The 25,869-nt window shown below is 42.9% G+C and overlaps 2 protein-coding genes across 2 annotated transcripts in view; both read left to right on the top strand.

The window, feature by feature from the left end:
* The first annotated feature begins 3,724 nt into the window (after positions 1-3,724).
* Positions 3,725-13,790, top strand: LOC108535719 (vomeronasal type-1 receptor 90-like). Its single transcript, XM_017881975.1, is given in 5 exon segments — positions 3,725-3,920; positions 3,923-4,166; positions 4,168-4,637; positions 10,771-10,908; positions 13,642-13,790. Coding segments are annotated over 5 exon segments (1,197 nt in total).
* A 2,264-nt stretch (positions 13,791-16,054) lies between these two features.
* The window catches only part of GAB4 (GRB2 associated binding protein family member 4), a 51,415-nt gene continuing 41,600 nt past the window's right edge, over positions 16,055-25,869 (top strand). The window contains 3 exon segments of the mRNA XM_017881965.1: positions 16,055-16,100; positions 18,499-18,603; positions 18,606-18,682. Coding sequence (XP_017737454.1) covers positions 16,055-16,100; positions 18,499-18,603; positions 18,606-18,682 — 228 coding nt within the window.

Here is a 25,869-nt window from a genome sequence, read left to right as displayed (position 1 = left end):
TAATCCCAGCTACTCGGGAGGCTGTGGCAGGAGAATGATGTGAACCTGGGAGGCAGAGCTTGCAGTGAGCCGAGATCGTGCCACTGCACACCGGCCTGGGCAACAGAGCGAGACTCCGTCTCAAAAAAAAAAAGAAGTTGAGTTAGGGAAGATTCCCTGTTTTTCTGTTGATTGGAATAATTTCAGAAGGAATGGTACCAGCTCCTCCTTGTGCCTCTGGCAGAATTCAGCTGTGAATCCATCTGGTCCTGGACTTTTTTTGATTGGTAAGCTATTAATCACTGCCTCAATTTCAGAACCTGTTATTGGTTTATTCAGGGATCCAACTTCTTCCTGGTTTAGTCTTGGGAGGGTGTCCAGGAATGTATCCATCTCTTCTAGATCTTCTAGTTTATTTGCATAGAGGTGTTTATACTATTCTCTGATGGTAGTTTGTATTTCTGTGGGATCAGTGGTGATATCCCCTTTTTCATTTTTTATTGCATCTATTTGATTATTCTCTCTTCTTTGTTAGTCTTGCTAGCAGTCTATCAATTTTGTTGATCTTTAAAAAAAAAAAACAGCTCCTGGATTCATTGATTTTTTTGAAGGTTTTTTGTGCCTCTATTTCCTTCTGTTCTGCTCTGATCTTAGTTATTTCTTGCCTTCTGCTAGTTTTTGAATGTGTTTGCTCTTGCTTCTCTTGTTCTTTTAATTGTGATGTTAGGGTGTCAATTTTAGATCTTTCCTGCTTTCTCTTGTGGGCATTTAGTGCTATAAATTTCCTTCTACACACTGCTTTAAATGTGTCCCGGAGATTCTGGTATGTTGTATCTTTGTTGTCATTGGTTTCAAAGAACATCTTTATTTCTGCCTTCTTTTTGTCATGTACCCAGTAGTCATTCAGGAGCAGGTTGCTCAGTTTCCATGTAGTTGAGCGGTTTTCAGTGAGTTTCTTAATCCTGAGTTCTAGTAGATACTGTGGTCTGAGAGTTTGTTATCATTTCTGTTCTTTTATATTTGCTGAGGAGTGCTTTACTTCCAACTATATGGTCAATTTTGGAATAAGTGTGATGTGGTGCTAAGAAGAATGTATATTCTGTTGATTTAGGGTGGAGAGTTCTGTAGATGTCTATTACTTCTGCTTGATGCAGAACTGAGTTCAAGTACTGGATACCTGTGTTAACTTTCTGTCTCGTTGATCTGTCAAATGTTGACAGTGGGGTGTTAAAGTCTGCCATTATTATTGTGTGGGAGTCTAAGTGTCTTTGTAGGTCTCTAAGGACTTGCTTTATGAATCTGGGTGCTCCTGTATTGGTTGCATATATTTTTAGGATAGTTAGCTCTTCTTGTTGAATTGATCCCTTTACCATTATGTAATGGCCTTCTTTATCTCTTTTGATCTTTGTTAGTTTAAAATCTGTTTTATCAGAGACTAGGATTGCAACCCCTGCCTTTTTTTGTTTTTCAATTACTTGTAGATCTTCCTCCATCCCTTTATTTTGAGCCTATGTGTGTCTCTGCATGTGAGATAGGTCTCCTGAATACAGCACACTGATGGGCTTCGACTCTTTATCCAATTTGGCATTCTGTGTCTTTTAATTGGGGCATTTAGCCTATTTAGCCTATTTACATGTAACGTTAATATTGTTATGTGTGAATTTGATCCTGTCGTTATGTTGTTAGCTGGTTATTTTGCCTGTTAGTTGATGCAGTTTCTTCCTAGCATCAAAGGTTTACCTAGTCAAACCTCAGCAATGGCGGATGCCCCTCCTCCAGCCTGGCTGCTGCCTCCCAGTTTGATCTCAGACTGCTGTGCTAGCAGTGAGCAAGGCTTCATGGGCGTGGGACTCGCCGAGCCAGGTGTGGGATATAATCTCCTGGTGTGCCATTTGCTAAGACTGTCAAAAAAGTGCAGTATTAGGGTGGGAGTGTCCCGATTTTCCAGGTACCATCTTTCACGGCTTCCCTTGGCTAGGAAAGGGAAATCCCCCAACCCCTTGCACTTCCCGGGTGAAGCGACACTCTGCCCTGTTGCGGCTCACACTCTCCATGGGCTACACCCACTGTCCAACCAGTGCCAATGAGATGAAGCATGTACTTCAGTTGGAAATGCAGAAGTCACCTGTCTTCTGTGTCAGTCACACCGGGAGCTGTAGACCAGAGCTGTTCCTATTCAGCCATCTTGGTGCCTCATCTTGTTTTTTTCTTTTTCTGATTTCAACTTGACAGCAGCACTCAACTGTGCTGATGGTGCAGATGCACGTTGGTGGGAACTTTTCATTGTTTGATTCTGACATTTGTGATAAATGGATTCACTTACTAAAGTTTTGTAGAGAGAGTAATAGCCATTTAATCACCTAGATGATGTTTCCTTTATAAAATCAAACATATCTGGTGGTTTTAAAGCAATATATTTGTTACCTCAGTCACTTATGATTATTAGAGAAGAATACTAAGTGTCAAGATGTTTGCATTGCCTTTCATATTTTTATTTATGGGACAGTGTAATGATAAACGACTTTGAATATATAACCAGACACACTTTCATCCTCCCCCAATTTGTGCTAATTTACTGTTTTTTATATTTCATGCATGAAGCTAAATTGTTTTTACCCATGGATTAAAGTAAAATGATACAATGATACCTGAATCCTGTTCATATAACATGAAACGGAAACTGCAACATTGTTTTGCAAAATTTTACAAGGTATTATGGTATTGAGGATGTCCCAAGAAAACTTGAGAGGCATTAGCTTTCTCATTTGAGACAGACATTCTTGTATCAAGTAAAGTCTCAGGAAAAAGAACCATGTGTGACTATTTTAATGCAACCTCTTGGTTGAAACAAAATGATTAAAAGTAGTGTTTATCTTGTTGATAACTGAGAGGCAAATATTAAAAATTTTGTTTTGAGATGAAGAGAGTTCACATGATAAATCTCTGGGATGTGAACTAAACTGGGAGGGCACCAGGACCATTTCTAAGACATACAGTTAATTAGGGTTTGGGTAAACAGAATATCATTCCCCATTCCCTAAAAAAGATACTTACATCCAAGTTCTTAGATACTGGAAATACATTACAATTCACGGCAAAGAGAATATAAGGCTGCAGATGGGATCAAAACTGCTGATATGCTGATGAAAACTAAGAAGACTATTATGAATTATCATGGTGGGCCCAGTAGAAGCATAAGCATCAAAAACCGTGGAAGAGTGAAGAATAAACCATATCAAAGTGATAGATCATGAGAAAGACTCAATTGGATATATTTTTGTTTGTTTTAGTGAGTCTTTCCACTTCAGCATATGTTTTATTCAATTCAACTGTGCAAATGTGATTCATTTTATATGCTTGTCACTGAATTGAGTGCTAAAAATAAAATGAGAGAACACAAAATAATAAAAATACGATTTCTAAAGATGGAGGGCAAAGGACATTAGGAATATAGTGTGCACCTTATACAGGCATGATTGCAAATGTATTCATTGCACATATATATAATTATATATATATAATTATATATATATAATTATTTGGTTTAGAAAATAGTGCAGGAGGTACATTATTAAGAATTTATAGTCAAGGTTAATCAAGAATAAGTGAGTAAAATAAAAATAATAATGACGTTAATAATTTCAAACACTGCATAAAGAATATTGATGATATGAAGTCAATTTTTTTTTTCAGATCTACAAAATATGTTTCTTCTATGCCATTAGGATGAACACAGTTTTCACTTATGTTATCTTTTAAAAAGTATCAAGCTAGCATTGGAATCTCAGCTAACATCTTCCTTCTTCTCTTCCACATTTTTACATTCTTTCAGGATCACAGGCCTAAGACCCATGCCCTGGTCACCAGTCATTTGGCCTTTGTCCAGCTAGTAATGCTCTTCACTGCAATGGAGATTTTGTCTCCAGACATGTTTGAGTTACTGAATTTCAGAATAACTTTAGATGTAAAGCTTTGTTCTATGTGCACAAGGTGATGAGGGTCCTCTCCATCTGCACCACCTGCCTCCTGAGCATGCTGCAGGCCATTACCATCAGCCCCAGAACCTCCTGGTTGGTGAGATCTAAACATAAATTTACAAAATACAATATCCTGGGCTTATTCGTTTTTTGGTTTAGCAATTTGTCTTTCAGTAGTGATATGATAATCTACACTGTAGGTTATTCCAATGACTCAGATAATTTTGAATATCAGCAAATATTGCATACTTTTCCCAATGAATGTCATCATCAGGGTGCTATTTCTTATGCTGTTGTTATCCAGAGATGCCTTCTTCATAGGAATCATGCTCCTTTCAAGTGTATACATGCTGATTCTTTTGTCCAGGCATCAGAGGCACTCCCAGCGCTTTCACAGCAGCAGCCTTATATTAAGGACCTCCCTAGTGAAAATGGCCACCAAGACTTTCCTCATGCTGGTGAATTTCTTTGTGCTCATGTACTCAGTGGACTTCACTCTCTCATCCACAATGCCGTTATGCGTATTTGGTCCTGTCATCTATGGTGTCCACAAGTTTGTGGTCAATGCCTATGCCACTGTCAGTCCTCTGGTGCTAATCAGATCTGATAAAAGAGCCATCAATATTCTGCAAAAGTTTCAATGGAAGTGCCATCTATTTTTTTTTTTTTTTCTGAGACGGAGTCTGGCTCTGTTGCCCAGGCTGGAGTGCAGTGGCGCAATCTCAGCTCACTGCAAGCTCCGCCTCCTGGGTTTCCACCATTCTCCCGTCTCAGCCTCCAGTGTAGCTGGGACTATAGGCGCCCGCCACCTCGCCCGGCTAGTTTTTTGTATTTTTTTAGTAGAGACGGGGTTTCACCATGTTAGCCAGGATGGTCTCGATCTCCTGACCTCGTGATCCGCCCGTCTCGGCCTCCCAAAGTGCTGGGATTACAGGCTTGAGCCACCGCGCCTGGCCATGCCATCTATTTTTAACAAGTTGGTGATAAAATTTTCTAAAAATTATTTCTTCATAATCAAATTATACAAAAAACACATAACTTTCTTTCTGATTTAAATATGTGAATTGTACTTTTATAATATCTCAACAACTTTTAATTTTTTGGTGCGAAGAACTATGTGCTTTCCTCAGTTCAATGTCCACTATGATTTTGTATTCTCAAGGTCTGTCTCTCACCCCTTTATTTTAATTTTACCTTTATACAGGAAAACGTTATTTTCTTCTCGAGTACACTCTTACATGGCTCCTATTGGCAAACAAACCTCTCAGTTTTAATTTTGAAATTATTTTAGTTTTCTTCTTTATTGAAGATATTTAGCTACATTCAAATTCTAGCTTGAATAAAATTTTTTAAGCATGATTTTAAAATTTGTTTTAATTGAAGATAAAGTGTAAGTTTATTATGTACAAATGATGTTTTGAATTACATATAGATTATAAAATGGTTAAATCTAGCTAATTAACAAATGCATGATCTAAAAGTTATTATTTTTTGTGGTGAGAGCACTTAACATCAACTACTTTTCCATTTTTCAGGACTGCAATGCCATAATTAAGTATGGCTGCCATGTTGCACAACAGAGCTTGTAAAATGTATTTCTTCTCTCTAATTGTAATTATGTTTCCTTTGACCAACATCCTTGCATCCTCCCCACTAACCAACCCACACTCTGGTAATCACCATTCTACTCTCTACTTCTAAGAGATAAACTTGTTTAGATTCCACATTTGAATAAATTCCTGTGTTTTTTGTCTCTCTGTCTCTGGCTTATTTCATTTATCATAATATCCTCCAGGTTCATCTGTGTTGTCTTAAATGAATTCTGCCATTCATTTTGTTATGCCATATATTTGTGGCTGGATAGCATTTCATTGTGTTTACATACCATGGTGTCTTATCCATTTATTCTTTGATGGGCACTGTGATTGATTCCATATCTTGGCCACTGTCAATAGTGCTGTAATAAACATGGGAGTGTAGCTATCTCTTTAACATTCTGACTTTATTTCTTTTGTCCATATGCCCAGTTGTGGAATTGCTGGAACATACAGTAGTTCCATTTTTAGGCTGAGAAACTTCCACACTTGTTTTTCATAGTGGCTGTATTAATTTGTATTCAAACCAACAGTGTATAAGAGTTACCTTTATTCCACATCCTTGCCAACACTTGTTCTCTTTTGTTGTTTTGATTATGGCCATTCTAATTAAGATAAGGTAAGGTCTGGTAGTTTTTGATTTGCATCTCCCTGGAAGTAATAAACACCAAGATAGAGAAACTGAGAGATACAAGAGGACAGAAATGACTCAGTGATAAACACCATGGAGTCTCACCCAAAATTGGCACACTCTGATCCTCTAACCAAATGACAAGCCACAGTCCAATTACTTGTTTTAAAGAAAAATGAGGAAAAAAAATCACTAAATACAAGGACAGGCAAGGACAGTGTCCCCCTTTGGGCACGACAACTGGTTTTATGTGATAATTACAGCACCTCTTCTTGCAAACATTTGTATAAATGGAGGATTTTACTAAGGATGACAGACATCTAAGGTTCCCAAAGTTAAGAACTTTAAGTATTCCCAAATTGGTCTTCTTGTATGCTAAATTAGAGAAGTTAGTTTTCGGAATCATGAAAAATAAATGAGGGTTGTATTTTAGCTGGCGCCTAAAAACATCCAAAAGTGGAAATGATAAACTTCCTTCCTTCCAGAAAGGTAACAACAAAATATTTGAAACTACCTCAGAATTAAAGAAAAGTAGCAAAATCAGCTTCTAAAATCAGGAAGGTGCCAGAAACTGTCTTCTTTTCTTCTCCCGAACCTCTGCTTTCTAAACTTCCTTGCCTGGATGATCTCATTTTTTTTCTGTTTCTCCTCCCCATATTCCTTCTTCTTAAACCACAAAGGGTCCAGAAATAGCTACAGAAGAAGAAAAATAGTAGTCATTTCTTTTAAAGCAAAACTCACAGAAGAATGGGTTCAAACATAAGATACACACTTTATACCAAGTCAGAATTAAGTGCTCCAATGTTTGGATTTCCTCATCTTGACACCTTAAGTTTGCCAAGGAATTCCAAATAATGCTTAAGACCTGTGATTCAGGGTTTTCAAACCAATATCAGCTAATTGATTTACTAGTCCTCCAAAACAAAGCCGAAGAATGCTACAAGGTAGCAAATTAGAAACAGCTTTAGCAGATTTTATCAAACTAAAGTGCAAATGGGAGAGAGAAGTGTAGGCAGTTTTGCAACTGCCTCTGTGGGAATTTACCACAGCTATTCCCCCTAATCCTACAGACTGGGCAAAATACAACAATGTAGTATATATCCCAGCAAAACCATACCTGATTATTATATCACATTTATTTTTATTTTTGTGGGTATACAGTAGTTGTGTGTATAAATGGGGTACATGAGATACTTTGATACAGGCATGCAATGTGTAATAATCACAGCATGGTAAATGGGGTATCTATCTCCTCAAGCATTTATTCTTTGTATTACCAAAATTCAATTATATTATTTCAGTTATTTTAAAAGCTACAACTAAATTATTATTGATTATAGTAATTGTCAATTATTGACAATTTCAGTGTTGTGGTATCAAGTACTACTGTTGTGCTATCAGTACAAACTGTGCTATCAGTACAAATACTACTGTTGTGCTATCAGCACAAATACCTTGTTGTGCAATCAAATAGTACCTCTACCTCTTATTCATTCTTTTAAACTATTTTTTGTACCCATTAACCATCCTCACTTCCCTGCATGCCCCTACCAAACCGCCCCCCTACTATGCTTCTCAGCCTCTGGTAACCATCCTTCTACTCTCTGTCTCCATGAAGTCAACTCAGTGGGATCCTCAGCTCCCACAAATAAGTGAGAACATGCAAAGTTTGTCTTTCTTTGGTTGGCTTATTTCATTTAATATAATGACCCTCATCCATGTTGTTATAAATGACAGGATCTCATTCTTTTTTTCTGGCTCCACTGTGTATATGTACCACATTTTCTTTATCCATTCATCTGTTGATTGACACTTACGTTGCTTCCAAATGTTGGCTATTTTCAACAATGCTGCAACAAACATGGGAATGTAGACATCTCTTCAATATACTGACTTCATTTCTTGCGAGTATATACTTAGCAGTGAAATTGAGTGAAATTGCTGGATTATATGGAAGCTCTATTTTAATTTTATGAGGAATCTCCAAGCCGTTTTCCATAGTGGTTGTGCAACTTACATTTCCACCAACAGTGTACCAGGCTTCCCATTTCTCCACATTCTCACTAGCATTTGCTGTTGCCTGACATTTGGACAAAATTCATTTTAACTGGGGTAAGATGATATCTCATTGTAGTTTTGATTTGCATATCTCTGATAACATACCTGCTTGCAATTCATATGTCTTCTTTCAAGAAATGTTTGTTGAAATATTTTGCCCATTTAAAAAATCAGATTACTAGGTTTTTTTCCCATACAGTAGTTTGAGCTGTTTATCTGTTCTAGTTATTAATCCCTTGTCAGATGAATAGTTTGCAAATATGTTCTCCTATTCTGTGGGTTGTCTCCTCACTTTGTTGATCATTTCCTTTGACATGCAGAAGATTTTCAACTTGATGTAACTTCATTTGTCCATATTTGCTTTGGTTGCCTGTGCTTGTGGGTTATTACTCAAGACATTTTTGCCAATACCTGGAGAGACTTTCCTCAATGTTTTCTTGTAGTTTTTAAATTTGAGGTCTTAGATTTAAGTATTTAGTCCACTTTGATTTGAGTTTTGTATATGGCAAAAGATAGGGGTTATAGGTTCATTCTCTTGCATGTAGATATCCAGTTTCCCCAGCATGATTTATTGAAGAGATTGTTTTTGCCCTAATTTAAGTTCTTGGCACCTTTGTCGAAAATGAATTCAGTGAAAATGTATAAAATTTTTTTCTGGATTGTCTGTTCAATTCCATTGGCTCATGTGTCTATTTTTATGCCAGTACCAGGGTGCTACAGTTACTATAGCTTTGTACTGTAATTTGAAGTCAGTTAATGTGAGTCCTGCATTTAATCTGTGAATTGCTTTGGGTAATGTAGACATTTTAACATACTAACACTTTCAATCCATGAACATGGAATATCTTTCACTTTTTGTGTCTTCAATTTATTTTATGATTGTATTATAGTTTTTATTGTAGAAATCTTTTACTTCTTTGGTTAATTTCTGTGTGTTTAGTTCTATTTGTGACTATTATAAATGGTATTTCTTTTTAATTTCTTTTTCAGATTGTTCACTCTTGGCATACAGAAATGCTACTGATTTTTGCCAGGCGCAGTGGCTCACGTCTGTAATCCCAGCACTTTTGGGAGACTGAGGCAGGCGGATAACGAGGTCAGGAGATTGAGACCATCCTGGCTAACACGGCGAAACCCTGTCTCTACTAAAAATACAAAAAAAATTAGCTGGGCGTGGTGGTGGTGGTCACCTGTAGTCCCAGCTCCTCGGGAGGCTGAGGCAGGAGAATGGCTTGAATCCGGGAGGTGGAGCTTGCAGTGAGCCAAGATAGCGCCACCACACTCCAGCCTGGGTTACAGAGCAAGACTCCAACTCAAAAAAAAAAAAAAAAAAAAAAGAAGTGCTACTCATTTTTATATCTTCATTTGTATCCTGAAACGCTACTGGATTTATCAGTTCTAGTAGTTTTTGTGGAGTCTGTAGGTTTTTTACAAATATAAGATTTTATCATCTGCAAACTAGGATAATTTGTCTTCTTCCCTTCTATTTAGATGCCCTTTATTTCTCTCTATTGTCTGATTGCTCTTGCTAGGACTTCCAGAACTATGGGGAATAACAGTGGTGAAAGTGGGCATCCTGGTCATGTTCCAGATCTTAGAGAAGGGGATTTCAGTGTTTCCCCAGTCAGTATGACACTAGCTGTGGGTATGTCATATATGGCTTTTATTATGTTAATAATGTTCTTTCTCTACCCAAGTTCATGATGGTACGTTGAATTTTATCAAATGCTTTTTTCAGCCTTAATTTAAATTATTATAAGATCTTTGTCCTTCATTTTGTTGATGTGAGGTATCATATGGATTGATTTGCAACCATTCTTGCATCCTTGTGATAAATCACACATGGTCACGAAGAATGATCTGTTTAATGTAATGCTTAAAGGTTTGCTAGTATTTTGTTGAGGATTATTGCATCAATATTAATTGGAGATATTGTAGTTTTCTTTCTTTCTTTCTTTCTTTTTTTTTTTTTGAGGCGCAGTCTTGCTGTCTCCCAGGCTGGAGTCCAGTGACCAGATCTCGGCTCTCTGCAAGCTCCGCCTCCCGGGTTTACACCATTCTCCTGCCTCAGCCTCCCGAGTAGCTGGGACTACAGGCGCCGCCACCACGCCTGGCTAGTTTTTTGTATTTTTTAGTAGAGACGGGGTTTCACCGTGTTAGCCAGGATAGTCTCGATCTCCTGACCTCGTGATCCGCCCGTCTCGGCCTCCCAAACTGCTGGGATTATAGGCTTGAGCCACCGCGCCCGGCTGTAGTTTTCTTTCTTAAAGTGTCTTTGATTTTGGTATAAAGGTAATTATGGTGTTATAGAATGAGTTTGGAAGCATTCCCCATCTCTATTTTGTGGAATAGTTTCAGTAGGATTGGTGTTAGTTCTTTAAATGTTTGTTCGAGTTCAGTAGTAAAGCCATAGAATACTGGGCTTTCTTTACTGCGAGACATTTTATTACAACTTTGATCTCATTGTAATTGGTCTGTTCATGTTTTGTATTTCTTCATGTTTCAATTTTGGTGTGTTTCTTGGTGCTAGTCTTGCCCACTCAGACCTGCTCCATGCTCTCCATCAGACAGCTGGTGGTCCTTCTTGAAGGGTTCTTGAAGAGAACTAGCAGTTGGCCTGAAGCCCCTTGGCCTCATGCGGACTCCCCAATACTCATTGAACTTCATGGTGAGGGACAGGGGACCCACCCTGTCTCTCAGCTGGAAAGCAGGGAGTCCTTGTTCAAGGAAGCCCCTGGGGCAGCCGCAGGAGGCAGCCCTGGGAAAAAGCGCCCAAGGCCCCCCTCGACCGGCCATCCTGCCTCCTCTGCAGGACCTTCTCTTCCCCTCTTTCCCTCCCTCCTGAGGTGAAAAGGAGGGGAGGAGGCCATGGAGCCCACTGTGTCAGGGAAGCCTGGCCCTCCCTTTTGAGCCTCCAGGGGACTCTCATGGGTCTCACCCCCTTCTCCAGGACCTGGAAGCTTCTTTCCCTGAAGAGCCCTGAGCTCCAGTCCCAAGTGTCTCTTCCCCATTGCTTCCTGTTTCTCCTTTTGCCTCCACCACCACCATCAGGAGCTCACACTCCCTGCTTTTGGGCTTGAAATGTTGTACTATGTGCTTGACTCACTAGCCTGCTTAATCTTCAAAATCACTCTATCTAGAAGACATTTTAGGCTGGGCATTGTGGCTGATGCCTGTAATCCCAGCACTTTGGGAGACCCAGATGGTCTGATTACTTGAGTGTATGAGTTACAGACCAGCCTGGGCAACATAGCAAGATCCTGTCTCTACAAACACAGAAAAAAAACTAGCAGGGTGCTGTGGCACATATATGTAATCCCAACTACTTGGGAGGCTGAGATGGGAGGATCGCTTGAGCCTGGGAAGTTGAGGCTGCAGTGAGCTGAGATCACGCCACTGCACTCCAGCCTGGGCAACAGACTGAGACTCTGTCTCAAAATAAAAATAAAAATAATGTGAAAAGTGAAATTGCCGAAATCACTCATTTAACCAATAAGATGAGCAACTACCTACCAGGGACAATAAAAGTTTAAAGGTGCCAAGAATTATGAAGGCAGTACTGAACTCACTTGAAATATGAACACCACATTGGGTGAATTTAGATAGGAAGGCCAAGGAGACATTCCTAGGAATATCATTATATATGGGGAAACACTGAAAAAAGACTCTGCAATGTTTGAGAAAATAATGGCCATAGAAAAAGATTTCATGGACCTTCCGGCTTATGAAAAAATCAACTGAAACTGCTTAACATTAGGTTAGAGCATTAAAAAGGAAAAAATAAGCCTTTATATAAGAAGATAATTGGAATAGGGGACAGGAATGACCCATTTCCCGGTCTCTGCCTAGAACAGGGCTGGGGAAAAAATCTGTGGTCATCACATTCACCATTGCATAAACACATATTCTTTCTACATGTCATCATGAAGCAAGTGCTACAAAGGCAAGGCAAGGAAAAGGAATAGAGAATACCGCTGGGTGCTTTTCTGTAGGGTGATCAGGAAAGGACTCACTGAAAAAGAGACATTAGAGCAGCGCAAGTGTGAGAGACAGAGTCATAGAGAGATCTGTGGGCAGAGGATTCCACGTGAGGGCAACAGACACTGCAAAGCCCCGGAGGCAGGGAGTGCTTGGCGTGTCTGAGGAGCCAGAAAAAGGTCAGTGGGGTTGGAATGGAGTGAGTGAGGAGTAATACGGGCAGAACACATATGTCCTTAGAGATCATGGCTCTAGGTGTTTCGTTTTATTTTCCAATTTTTAAAATTGTGTTAAATTACACATAACATAAACTGTAGTAGTTTAACCATGCTTCAGTGAACAGTTCAGTAATATTAACACTCATATGGTTGTGCAACCATTACCACCATCCATCTCCAGAATTCTTTCCAACTTGTAAAACTGAAACCCTCTATCGTTAAACAATAACTCTCCATTCTCCCTTCTACCCAGCCCCAGGCAAGCACCATTCTACTTTCTGTCTCTATGCATTTGACTATTCTTGGGACCTTATAAAAACAGAATCTATGGTATTTGTCTTTTGTGACCTATTTCACTTACTCTAACATCTTCAGGGTTATTTTAATAACATTTGTCAGAATTACCTTCCTTTTGAGAAATGAAGAATATTCCATTATATGTATAGACCACATATTGTTTATCCATTTATCTGTCACTGACATTAGAATTGCCTCCATATTTAAGCTATTGGTGAATAATTCTGCTATGACCATGGATGTACCAATACTTCTTTGACCCTTCTTTGAATTCCTTTGTGTAGACACCCAGAAGGGAAGTGCTGGATCATGTGAGCCTCCACCCCACTGTCTGAAGTCGTCCTTAAGCCTCCACTCTGCTGTCCCCAGAGCTGCCACTGATGTTCTACCCTACTATCTGGGAGCTGGTCTGAGTCTGCACCCTGCTGTTCTTGGAGCCCAGAAAGCCCACCAGGGCTGGTCAAACTCCACCCCTCCCTTGATATCTCCTCCCAGGCATCAGCACTTTGGAAAAGCCATTATGTACCTTTTAATATCTAGGACAGGTGCCTCAGGAAGGCATGGAAGGCGTGGAGAGATCACCACCACCAGGTTATGGTGTCTCACCTGTGTCCACTGGCCCCATGCTGGTCCTTTAAGGGGTAAGAGCAGAACAGGCTGGGAGACTACACCTCTTTCATCAAAGTGGCCATAGATAAAGCCAGAAAGGGGACAGGAGAATGTGGTGCTGTGGGCAGGATGCTGAGGGCAGAGGCCCCTCCCCACAGGTCTGCCTGAGCAGATCAGGCAAGGAGGAGCTTCTAGCCTCCATCCAGGCAGGACTTCTAACCACTGCTAGAGGCCCCTTCTTGGGAGGTCCTGTCCCAGCCAAGGGCCAGCTCTAGAGACTTTTGTCCATTTTCCGTAAGACAGACATGATGCAGGTGGCTGTATCTGGGCCCCAGAACTTTCAGGACTGAGCCCTGGTGAAGACAGGAGGGCCCTGGATGTCCCTGTGCAGTCGATGCCTCTGGCTGGGACCATTCACCACCCAGATGCCTCCTCACTAGGTCTCTAAGCCTCACTGGTCGTGTGAAAGGCCACGGGGCAGGGCTGGCATGGGTTCAGGGCTCCATGTGCTTCCTGAGAGGGATGAAGGGTTGCATCCCCCATAGCAGCCCAAGGCATAGTAGCCACTACTACCCCACTCAGTCTCAGTGAGCAGGCTTGTGGCGGATATAGGGGCCTGGTCCTCCAGTGGCAGGTAGGCAGGCAGCGGTGCCTCTCACTCCTCACACTCCGCTGGCAGCATAGCCTCCAAACTTGGGGCCCCTGGGAGGTGTTTCCATGCCCTCCTGCTCTCCTCCAGGTCACAGATTTCCAGGGACATGCTGAGCCACAGGTGAGCACCACAGTGGCCCCTTGCACACTGAATTCCAAGGCTCCTTGTGAGGTGCTGGCACAGTCCTGGCTCGGCTGCACACTGGCCCTGTGGGCCCCCATCCAGGTCTGGAGCAGAGTATGGGATGAGGGAAGGGCTCAGGCAGCATGATCAGAACTCACCCTGGGAGTGGTAACCTCCTCCTTAGCAGGCCCTCCCTCCTCCTCCAAGAAGCCCTCCTGATGTCCACATCAAGCAGCACCTGTGCCAGGAACATTGTCTTCCTTACTATGTGCCAGCTCAGCCTCAACATGGGACCCTGAGTCTCTTCAGTCCCCTCACTGCTCCCCTAGCACAGAGCCTGGTGCTCACAGCAGCCTGCACCAGGGTACAGATGGTGACATGTGCTGAGGACAGAAAAAACGCCTGGCAGCATGCAGCGTGTGTGCCAGGGCCTTTCAGCAGCTACAGAGACTGGGTACGCCCACCTGAACAATTTTCTCTGTCTCTGTCTCTGTCTCTCTCTCTCTCACACACACACACACACAGCATGACAGACAGGTGACACTAAGACTGGTAACTTTCAAGGTACTTGGGAAAGGCCAGCTGACCTGAATCCCTCTGTGGAGACATAGGAGACCTCTGCCTCCAAAAGGAAGCTCTTCCTTTGGTGGGACCAGAAGTATCCACCCAACGTACCACACACACTACACCTTCCATCACTGCACTGCTCCCTGCCAGACCCCCACCCATGGGCCTGAATAATCCCTGGCAGATGCCCTGGTTCTACAGAGAAGGGCCGGTGCCTGCAAGCGGATGACACAGGTCAGGGTACAATCACAACCTCTGCCCCACTCAGCCTTGTCTTCAGCTACCCAGGCTCTTGACAGTCACATCTGCCACTCTGAGGAAAGACGGGAACTCTGCTAAGACCCAGGTGCTCAGTTTTAAGCTTTAAATTATATTTTTGAACAATCCTAAGAACTAGGTTCCCTGTTGAAAGGGAAAATGATTTTTTCTGCATAATAATGCTGGCAACACTGTATGGAGGGGATGTCTCTGCCACACAGGGTCCAGGGAAGCCGCAGCACCAGGAAAGGAGACCCTGGTGTCACCCTACAAGGAAGAAGTTGAGACAAAGTTAATCTCAGTAGAGAGTTTATTTGAGGCAAATTTCAGGATTGCAACTCCGGAGCATAGATTCAAGTTATCCTGAATATACACTCCAATTAGCAGCAGTTATGAGCTGATTTTTAAAGGCAAAACAAGGGGGACAGGGAAGGGGCAGATACAATTCCTCAGGAATTTTAGTTGGTTCATAGCAATAACACACCTTAGTGATGGGCTGTACACTGTTAAGCTACAGGGTGCGATGTATGGCATCCGATGTGACACGGTTAAGCTATAGGGTGTGGGGTGTGGCATTATGAGGTAAATTCAAAGCTACTTCTGGCAACAGCAGTATCAAGAAATGAACACACAGCTCAATGTGAGGGAGTAGGACATGACTGTGGTCTCATTTTAATGCCTCCTTCTGGACCTGATAATTAGAAACACTTGCATTTCTAAGATAAAAGTTATTTTATTTCCTGACTGGTGAACACCCAGGTCAGCTTGGTCCAGACCCCAGGGACCTTATGCCTTATGCCCTTTGCCCACAGTGAGAAGCCTGAGGGAGGACACTGGAGCCCACCCCCTGGAGCTCTCCCTCTGCCCCTCCTCCTACCCACAGGGCATGAACTGCCAGCTCAGCAGGGAGGGGAGGGTCTATGTGACCCCCAAGTAGTTCACCAATACATGGGCTGTAGGAGCCAGACAGGGCTCAAAGAGGGGAAATGCAGAGCCCATTCCTGGCTCTGGTACCAATGTGTGACCCCAGGGGAACCGAAGGGGTGGGCAGACCAGGAGCCCAGGGTCAGTGAGGGTCCCAAGTGCAGCATAAGTGCCAGAGACCTTTCCCCATGGCCACAGGACAGACCATCACAGAAGGAGGAAGTGAGACCTACGGTGGGTGCAGACAGCTGCAAACCAGAGGAAATAGAGATAAGTTATGAGAAATTTACATTTTTTTCCCATCAACCATGCAATGGAAGATACAAGAAAAATCATCAATGGAAAGTAAAGTGTTTTTTTGTCCACTTGAGACACAGAGGATAAATTTAAATTCACTGTATATATATATAAAAGGCTCAAGACACTGATAAGTCCCTCAACCATCATCAAAGCCAACATCCTGGGCAGGCTAGACCTTGGGGCAACACCTGCCCTCCCTCTATGCCCTGTAGCAGTCTCTGCACGCTCCTCAAGTTCCCATTGTGTGCACTGTAGGGGGCTGGAAGAATGTTGCTGGAGAGGATATATTCTGGAAGACGGTTCTTTCCACCCCGAGGCCAGAAGACAGTCAGAGGTCCATGGGGACCCAGGTGGGGGCTCCTGCTGAGGCCCCAGTTGGCATGAGGTCACTGCAGGGGCTGAGCTCCCTTCCAACCAGGAAGAGCTCATCTGTCTCATCCCTGCCACTGCCTCTCTCCCTTCTCACCCCATTCAAACCTACTCTCAGGGCGGGAGCCAACTGGGTACCCTGTGGCCTCCCTGGCTAACTGATTTATACTAAGGCATACGTCCTATACAGTGTGAGCTGTGATGGTGAGTTTAGAATTGATTTGCCATAACTGCAGCCTGCAGAGGGAGCCAGCACCTCCAGGAACCCCATTCTTGCCATCAGCAGAGGGTCTATGGGTCCTACTTCATCCAATGTCTCCCTGAGCACCATGTCTGCCTGACCAGGACCCACTGGTCCTCCCATGAGGATGTTGCCTAGGGTTCCAACCCAATAGGTCCAAATACACCTCACCAACCTCCCCTCTGGGCTGTCCCCCCATTCCCCACCTCAGGGTCACTACTCATATCTCATCCACCCACATGTCTCCTCAGTCTCAAGACCCTGCAATTTCCTCCACTTGGCTCCATCTCCACTTTTCTCACCAGCTCAAGCCAAATCTTATCTCTGTGGACATCCCACTGGCCCTCATCAGGTCCCCCATGTCTGCTTGTTCCCGCAATCCATTCTCAAAACATAAAGCATAACATGTAACACAGTTTCACACTCTTCAGCACTTTCCTTTGCTCTAAGGAGAAGCCAGGCACCCACTCACCCGGCCCCACCTAGCACCCCCATTCCCACACCCTCTTCCTTGCATCCTCCCTGCTACCTGATGGGGCCCCTGTGCCTCTCTTGTAAGCTGACAGGCAGTGCACTTTGGGGATGGCTTACTGAAGACGCCCCTTGTCTGTCCTGTTCTCTAAGACATCTGCAGGGGCAAGAACAGATCCTGTGCACATCAGATGCCCCCAACCGTGCTTTCACACAATGTGTGAACAAAGAAGCAAACCAAGCTCCTCCAGAGGCAGGAGACAAGGACCTCCGGCTTCTTGGTCCCCATGACGCAGGGTCTGGTTGAGGCCAAGCCGCTCTCCTCTTCCACCTCTTCTCTCCTTCCCTTCTCTCCCCAGGCAACATGAGAACCTCCAACTGGCCCAGGGAAGAACTTGTAAAGCCCACCCCAACCAGGATAAGACAGTGGGGCATAAATGGGATGAGAGGGGTTGGCTCTTGGTGCCACACTTCACGAACACTCACACATGCACACACTGATGCATGCACACACTGACACGTGCACGCAAGTGACATAAGTACACACGTGTGCACACAGCGACATCCCAATACATTCACAAACATACACAACACAAACAGCCCAAACCCTCACTCTAAAACCTAACCCCAGCCCCAAACTGCAACCCAGAACTCAAGTCCTAGCCTGAACCTTGACCCCAAACCCCACCTCAAGTCAGAAGGTAAACCACAGGCTGAATCCGGAACTGGAATTCAAACCCCAGCAGGAATCTGAACTCTTCCGTTGTCTTTCCTCACCCGGCGCATAGGACTCAGCACCTGAGGCTCTGCTGGGCCCCTCGTTCTTGTCCTCCCCACCAGCTGCGCTCCCTGTCCCCGCCTCCCAAGGAGCCGCCCAGCCCATGTCCCCCACCCCGGTGGTCCCGATGAGATGCACCCAGGCTGACCCAGGGTGCAAGTCCCCACTGCAATCCCCAACCCAAACCCTAAACCAGAGGCCTTGTCTAAACTTTACTCCCAAACTTCCCCTCAAATTGGAACCGGAACCACAGGCGCAAGCCTGAACCGGAACTCGAAGCCCAGCTGGCCTGAACCCCGCCCTCGCCTGTGAGCGCCTGCGCTCCGGTCTCGCCCTCTCCACGAGCTTCGCGTCTGACCCCGACCTCCCCCAGAACTGCTTTCGACCCCGCAGTCCCAGGGAACCCCAAGCCGTCCCCCACACCCCACCTCCAGCAGCACCCTCTCGCCCTGTCACCGCACCTTCACTGTGAGCTGGGGACCCCATTTCCCTGCCGCCCCCCTCCCCCACCCGGGAGCTGTGACCACCTGACCCAACATTTGCGCCTTTGTCTTCGTGGCCCGGAAGCGGCCCTGCCGGCAGAGCATGACAAGTGGCCACGTGCTGCACAGCGGCTGGCTGAGGAAATCACCCCCCGAGGAGAAGCTGAGGCTCTTCGTGAGTGCGGGCAGTGGGGGTGGGACCAGGAGCGCCGCGGAGGGTCTGGGGGCTCCGGGAGGGGTGTGGGGAAGGCGGCCTGGGTCCACGGGAGGGGCTGTGGGTGGAGGCGACTTTTCCACGTCTGCATGCGAAGGCCACTCCCCGCCAGCGAGAGACAGGGTCCGGGTTTGCGTGGGTTGCGTTCCGAGTCCCAGGGAGTTGATTCCGGGGCTGGGGACCCTTTTACCCTGAGCGCCGTGGGCCTGCAGGTCGGAGAGTGGGCGGGAAAGGAGACCAGGCCTGTGGACTCACAGCAGGCTCCGCAGCCTCACAAAGGACAGGAACCTCGCACCCGCTCCCCTTCCCTCCCAGACCCTGAGAATGGCGAGCACCTCGCACCCTCTCCTTTTCTCCCAGGCCCCAAGGAAGGCAGGCGCCTCAGACCTGCTCTCTTTCCTCCCGAGCCCCAAGAAGGCAGGCACCTCACACCCCTCTTCTTCCCTCCCAGTCCCCAAGAAAACGCAGGCGCCTCGCACCAGCTCCCCTTCCCTCCTCGCCCTCCAGTCCCGGGTCGTTCGCGTCCTTCCATGCCTCCACGCCTGCTTAGGGACAGTGTGCACTGCAGTGTAGTTTTCTATATATTAATTCACGTGGTTAAACGATTTAGAAAAAAAGAAGATTGGCTGCCCTTCCCCCTAGTGGCTAATTTGAAGAGTGTCGTTCTAAATTTCAACAATTTTACTGAGGAAACAGTAATTGTTAGGAGTCAGTATGATTATGTCAAGGTACATAGAAGAGGCTTTTCTCTCCTATTCCTTAGCCCCAGGTCCAGCCCTTAAAGAATCTATCCAGAATAAACTGATCCTACAGTCATCTTCCCTTTCCTTTGCTTCCCTGTGGTATGGGCTATAACCAATTCTGCGTTCTTGTCTTTCTCCATTTGTTTTTTCAAGTTTTTATTATAATTTAAGTTCTGGGATACATGTGCAGAACGTGGAGGTTTGTTACATACATATACACGTGTCATGGTGGTTTGCTGCACCCATCAACCCATCATCTACATTAGGTATTTCTCCTAATGCTTTCCCTTCCCCTGCCCCCCAACGCCAATAGGCCACGTTGTGTCATGTTCCCCTCCCTGTGCCCATGTGTTCTCATTGTTCAACTCCCACTTATGAGTGAGAACGTGCGGTGTTTGGTTTTCTGTTCCAGTGTAAGTTTGCTGCGAATGATGGTTTCCAGCTTCATCCATGTCCCTGCAAAGGACATGAACTCATTCTTTTTTATGGCTGCATAGTATTCCATAGTGTATATGTGCCACATTTTCTTTATCCAGTCTGTTATTGATGGGCATTTGGGTTGGTTCCAAGTCTTTGCTGTTGTGAATAAACATATGTGTGCATGTGTCTTTATAATAGAATGATTTATAATCCTTTGGGTATATACACAGTAATGGGATTGCTGGGTCAAATGGTATTTCTTGTTCTAGATCCTGAGGGACAGTGTGCACTGCAGTGTAGTTTTCTGCAGTGTAATTTTCTGAAGGGGTGTTGAAGGCAATTCCTTGAGGAATTGCCACACTGTGTTTCACAGTGCTTGAACTAATTTACACTCCAACCAACAGTGTAAAAGCATTCCTATTTCTCCATATCCTCTCCAGTATCTGTCATTTCCTGACTTTTTAATGATCGCCATTCTAACTGGCATGAGATGGTATCTTGTTGTGGTTTTGATTTGCATTTCTCTAATGACCAGTGATAGTGAGCTTTTTTTTCATGTTTGTTGGCCACATAAATATCTTCTTCTGATAAGTGCCTGTTCATATCCTTTGCCCACTTTTTGACAGTGTTGTTGTTTTTTTCTTGTAAATTTGTTTAAATTCCTTATAGATCTTGGATATTAGCCCTTTGTCAGATAGATGGATTGGAAAAAATTTCTCCTATTTGGTAGGTTGCCTGTTCACTCTGATGATAGTTTCTTTTGCTATGCAGAATCTCTTTAGTTTAATTAGATCCCATTTGTCAATTTTGGCTTTTGTTGCCATTGCTTTTGGTGTTTTAATTATGAAGTCTTTGCCCATGCCTATGTCCTGAATGGTATTGCCTAGGTTTTCTTCTAGGGTTTCTATGGTTTTAGGTCTTCACGTTTAAGTCTTTAATCCATCTTGACCCTGACCTCCTTCAGAACTGAGTTAATTTTTGTGTAAGGTGTAAGGAAGAGTTCCACTTTCAGTTTTCTGCATATGGCTAGCCAGTTTTCCCAACACCATTTATTAAATAGGGAATCCTTTCCCCATTGCTTGTTTTTGTCAGGTTTGTCAAAGATCAGATGGTTGTAGATGTGTGGTGTTATTTCTGAGGCCTCTGTTCTGTTCCATTGGTCTATATGTCTGTCTTGGTACCAGTACCATGCTGTTTTGGTTACTGTAACCTTGTAGTACAGTTTGAAGTTGGGTAGCGTGATGCCTCCAGCTTTGTTATTTTTGCTTAAGATTTTCTTGGCTATACGGGCTCTTTTTTTGTTCCGTGTGAAATTTAAAGTGGATTTTTCTAATTCTGTGAAGAAAGTCAATGGTAGCTTGATTGGAATAGCATTGAATCTGTAAATTCTTTGGGCAGTATGGCCGTTTTCACGATGTTGATTCTTCCTATCCATGAGCATGGAATGTTCTTCCATTTGTTTGTGTCCTCTCTTATTTCCTTGAGCAGTGGTTTGTAGTTCTTATTTCCTTGAGCAGTGGTTTGTAGTTCTTGAAGAGGTCCTTCACATCTCTTGTAAGTTGTATTCCTAGGTATTTTATTCTCTTGGTAGCAATTGTGAATGGGAGTTCACTCATGATTTGGTACTCTATTTGTCTGTTATTGGTGTATAGGAATCCTTGTGATTTTTGCACATGGATTTTGTATCCTGAGACTTCACTGAAATTTAAGGAGTTTTTAGGCTGAGTCGATGGGGTTTTCTAAATGTGGAATCATGTCATCTGCAAACAGAGACAATTTAACTTCCTCTCTTCCTGTTTGAATACCCTTTATTTCTTTCTCTTGCTTGATTGCCCTGGCCAGAACTTCCAATACTATGTTGAATAGGAGTGGTGAGAGAGAGGGCATCCTTGTGCCAGTTTTCAAAGGGAATCCTTCCAGCTTTTGCCCATTCAGTATGATATTAGCTGTGGGTTTGTCATAAATAACTCTTATTATTTTGAGATACATTCCATCAATATAGTTTATTGAGAGTTTTTAGCACGAAGGGGTGTTGAATTTTATTGAAGGCCTTTTCTGCATCTATTAAGATAATCATGTGTTTTTTGTCATTGATTCTTTTTATGTGACAGATTACATTTATTGATTTGTGTATATTGAACCAGCCTTGCATCCCAGGAATGAAGTCGACTTGATTGTGGTCAATAAGCTTTTTGATGTGCTGCTGGGTTTGGTTTGCCAATATTTTATTGAGGATTTTTGCATTGATATTCATTAGGAATATTGGCCTGAAATTTTCTTTTTTTGTTGTGTCTCTGCTAGGGTTTTGCATCAGGATGATACTGGCCTCATAAAATGAATTAGGGAGGAGTCCCTCTTTTTCATTGTTTGGAATAGTTTCAGGAGGAATAATACCAGCTCTTCTTTGTACCTCTGGTAGAATTTGGCTGTGAATCAGTCTGGTGCTGGACTTTTTTTTGTTGTTGTTGATAGGCTATTAATTACTGCCTCAATTTCAGAACTTATTATTGGTCTATTCAGAGATTTGACTTCTTCCTGGTTTAGTCTTGGGAGGGTGTATGTGTCCAGGAATTTATCCATTTCGTATGGATTTCCTAGTTTACTCGCATAGAGGTGTTTATGGTATTCTCTGATGGTAGTTTGTATTTCTGTGGGATCAGTGGTGATACTCCTCTATCATTTTTTGTTGTGTCTATTTGATTCTTCTTTGTTGTGTCTATTTGATTCTTGTTAGTCTGGCTAGTGGTCTATCTAATTTGTTAATCTTTAAAAAAAACAGCTGCTAAATTTATTGATTTTTTGAAGTCTTTTTTTGTGTCTGTATCTCCTTCAGCTCTGTTCTGATCTTAGTTATTTCTTGTCTTCTGCTGGCTTTTGAGTTTGTTTGCTCTTGTTTCTCTAGTTCTTTTAATTCTGATGTTAGGGTGTCGATTTTAGATCTTTCTCACTTTCTCTTCTGGGCATTTAGTGCTATACATTTCCCTCTAAACACTGGGTTAGCCGTGCCCCAGAGACTGTGGTACATTGTGTCTTTGTTTCCATTGGTTTCAAAAAAAAAAAAAAAGATCTTTATTTCTGCCTTAATTTTGTTATTTACCCAGCAATCATTCAGAAGCAAGTTTTTCAGTTTCCATGTAGTTGTGCATTTTTGGGTGAGTTTCTTAATCCTGAGTTCTAATTTGGTTGCATTGTGGTCTAAGAGACTGTTTGCTATGATTTCCATTCATTTGCATTTGCTGAGGAGTGTTTTACTTCCAATTGTGTAGTCAATTTTAGAATAAGTGAGTGCTATATGGTGCTCAGAAGAATGTATATTCTGTTGATTTCAGATGGGGAGCTCTGTAGATGTCTATTAAGTCCACTTGGTCCAGAGCTGAGTTCAAGTTCTGAATATCCTTGTTTCATTTCTGTCTTGATGATCTGCCTAATATTGACAGTGGGGTGTTAAAGTCTCCCACTATTACTGTGTGGGAGTCTAAGTCTCTTTGTACGTCTCTGAGAACTTGCTTTATGAATCCGGTTGCCCATGTCTTGAGTGCATATATATATTTAGGGTACTTAGCTCTTCTTGTTGAATTGATCCCTTTACCATTATGTAGTTGCCTTTTTTGTCTCTTTTGATGTTTGTTGGTTTAAAGTGTGTTTTATCAGAGACTAGGATTGCAACCCCTCCTTTTTTTTTGCTCTCCATTTGCTTGGTAAATATTCCTCCACTCCTTTATTTTGAGCCTATGTGTGTCTTTGCACATGAGGTGGGTCTCCTGAATACAGCACACTGATGGGTCTTGATTCTATCCAATTTGCTAGTCTGTGTCTTTTAATTGGGGCATTTAGCCCATTTACATTTAAGGTTAATATTGCTATGTGAGAATTTGATCCTGTCATTATGCTAGCTGGTTATTTTGCCTGTTAGTTGGTGCAGTATCTTCGTCATGTCGATGGTCTTTACATTTTGGTATGTTTTTACAATAGCGGGTATCAGTTTTTCCTTTCCATATTTAGTGGTTCCTCAGTCTTGTAAGGCAGGCCTGGTGGTGACAGAATCTCTTAGCATTTGCTGGTCTATAAAGGATTTTATTTCTCCTTCGCTTATGAACCTTTGTTTGACTGGATATGAAATTCTGGGTTGAAAATTATTTTCTTTAAGAATGTTGAAAATGGAGGTTCCAAGATGGCCGAATAGGAATAGCTCCAGTCTGAAGCTCCCAGCATGAGTGATGCAGAAGGTGGGTGATTTCTGCATTTCCAACTGAGGTACCACGTTAATCTCACAGGGGCTTGTCAGACAGTGGGGGCAGCCATGGAGCAGGGCGGTGTATCACGTCACCCAGAAAGTGCAAGGGGTTGGGGAATTCCCTTTCCTAGCAAAGGGAAGCCATGACAAATGGTACCTGGAAAATCAAGACACTCCAACCCTAATACTGTGCTTTTCCAAAGGTTTTAGCAAATGGCACACCAGGAGATTATATCTTGCACCTGGCTCGGAGGGTCCCACGCCCACAGAGCCTTGCACACTGCTAGCACAGCAGTCTGAGATCAAACTGAGGCGGCAGGGAGGCTGATGGAGGGGCATCCACCATTGCTGAGGCTTGAATAGGTAAACAAGGGCCTGGAAGCTCGAACACATAACAACATTAACCTTAAATGTAAATGGGCTAAATGCTCCAATTAAAAGACACAGACTGCCAAATTGGATAGAGAGTCAAGAACTATCAGTGTGCTGTATTCAGGAGACCCATCTCACATGCAGAGACACACATAGAGTCAAAATAAAGGGATGGAGGCAGATCTACTAAGCAAATGGAAAACAAAACAAAACAAAAAAAGTAGGGGTTGCAATCCTAGTCTCTGATAAAACAGACTTTAAACCAACAAGGATTAGAAGAGACAAAGTAGGCCATTACATAATGGTACAGGGATCAATTCAGCAAGAAGAGCCAACTGCCCTAAATATATATGCACCCAATACAGGAGTATCCAGATTCATAAAGCAAGTCCTTAAGAGACCTACAAAGAGACTTAGACTCCCACACAATAATAATGGGAGACTTTAACACCCCACTGTCAACATTAGACAGATCAACGAGACAGAAAGTAAACAAGGATATGCAGGAATTGAACTCAGCTCTGCACCAAGCGGACGTAATAGACATCTACAGAACTCTCCACCCCAAATCAACAGAATATACATTCTTCTCAGCAATACATCACACTTATTCCAAAATTGACCACATACTTGGAAGTAAAGCACTCCTCAGCAAATGTAAAAGAACAGAAATGATAACAAACTGTCTCTCAGACCACAGTACAATCAGACTAGAACTCAGGATTAAGAAACTCACTGAAAACCGCTCAACTACATGGAAACTGAACAACATAACGAAAAGAAGGCAGAAATAAAGATGTTCTTTGAAACCAATAAGAACAAAGACACAACATACCAGAATCTCTCGGACACATTTAAAGCAGTGTGTAGAGGGAAATTTATAGCACTAAATGCCTACAAGAGAAAGAAGGAAAGATTTAAATTGACACCCTTACATCACAATTAAAAGAACTAGAGAAGCAAGAGCAAACGCATTCAAAAGCTAGCAGAAGGGAAGACATAGAGCAGAACTGAAGGAGGTAGAGACACAAAAACCCTTCAAAAAATCAGTGAATCCAGGAGCTGGTTGTTTGAAAAGATCAATAAAATTGATAGACCACTAGCAAGACTAATAAAGAAGGAAAGAAAGAAGAATCAAATAGATGCAATAAAAAATGATAAAGGGGATATCACCACTGATCCCACAGAAATACAAACTACCATCAGAGAATAATATAAACACCTCTATGCAAATAAGCTAGAAAATCTAGAAGAGATGGATACATTCCTGGACACCCTCCCAAGACTAAACCAGGAAGAAGTTGAACAGACCAATAACAGGTTCTGAAATTGAGGCAGTGATTAATAGCCTACCAACCAAAAAAAGTCCAGGACCAGAT

Source organism: Rhinopithecus bieti, unplaced genomic scaffold, assembly GCF_001698545.2.
Source record: "Rhinopithecus bieti isolate Rb0 unplaced genomic scaffold, ASM169854v2 scaffold_1368, whole genome shotgun sequence".
Taxonomy (NCBI): Eukaryota; Metazoa; Chordata; class Mammalia; order Primates; family Cercopithecidae; genus Rhinopithecus; species Rhinopithecus bieti.
Note: the sequence above shows the minus strand (reverse complement) of the source record. Positions and strands in the feature narration are given on the sequence as shown.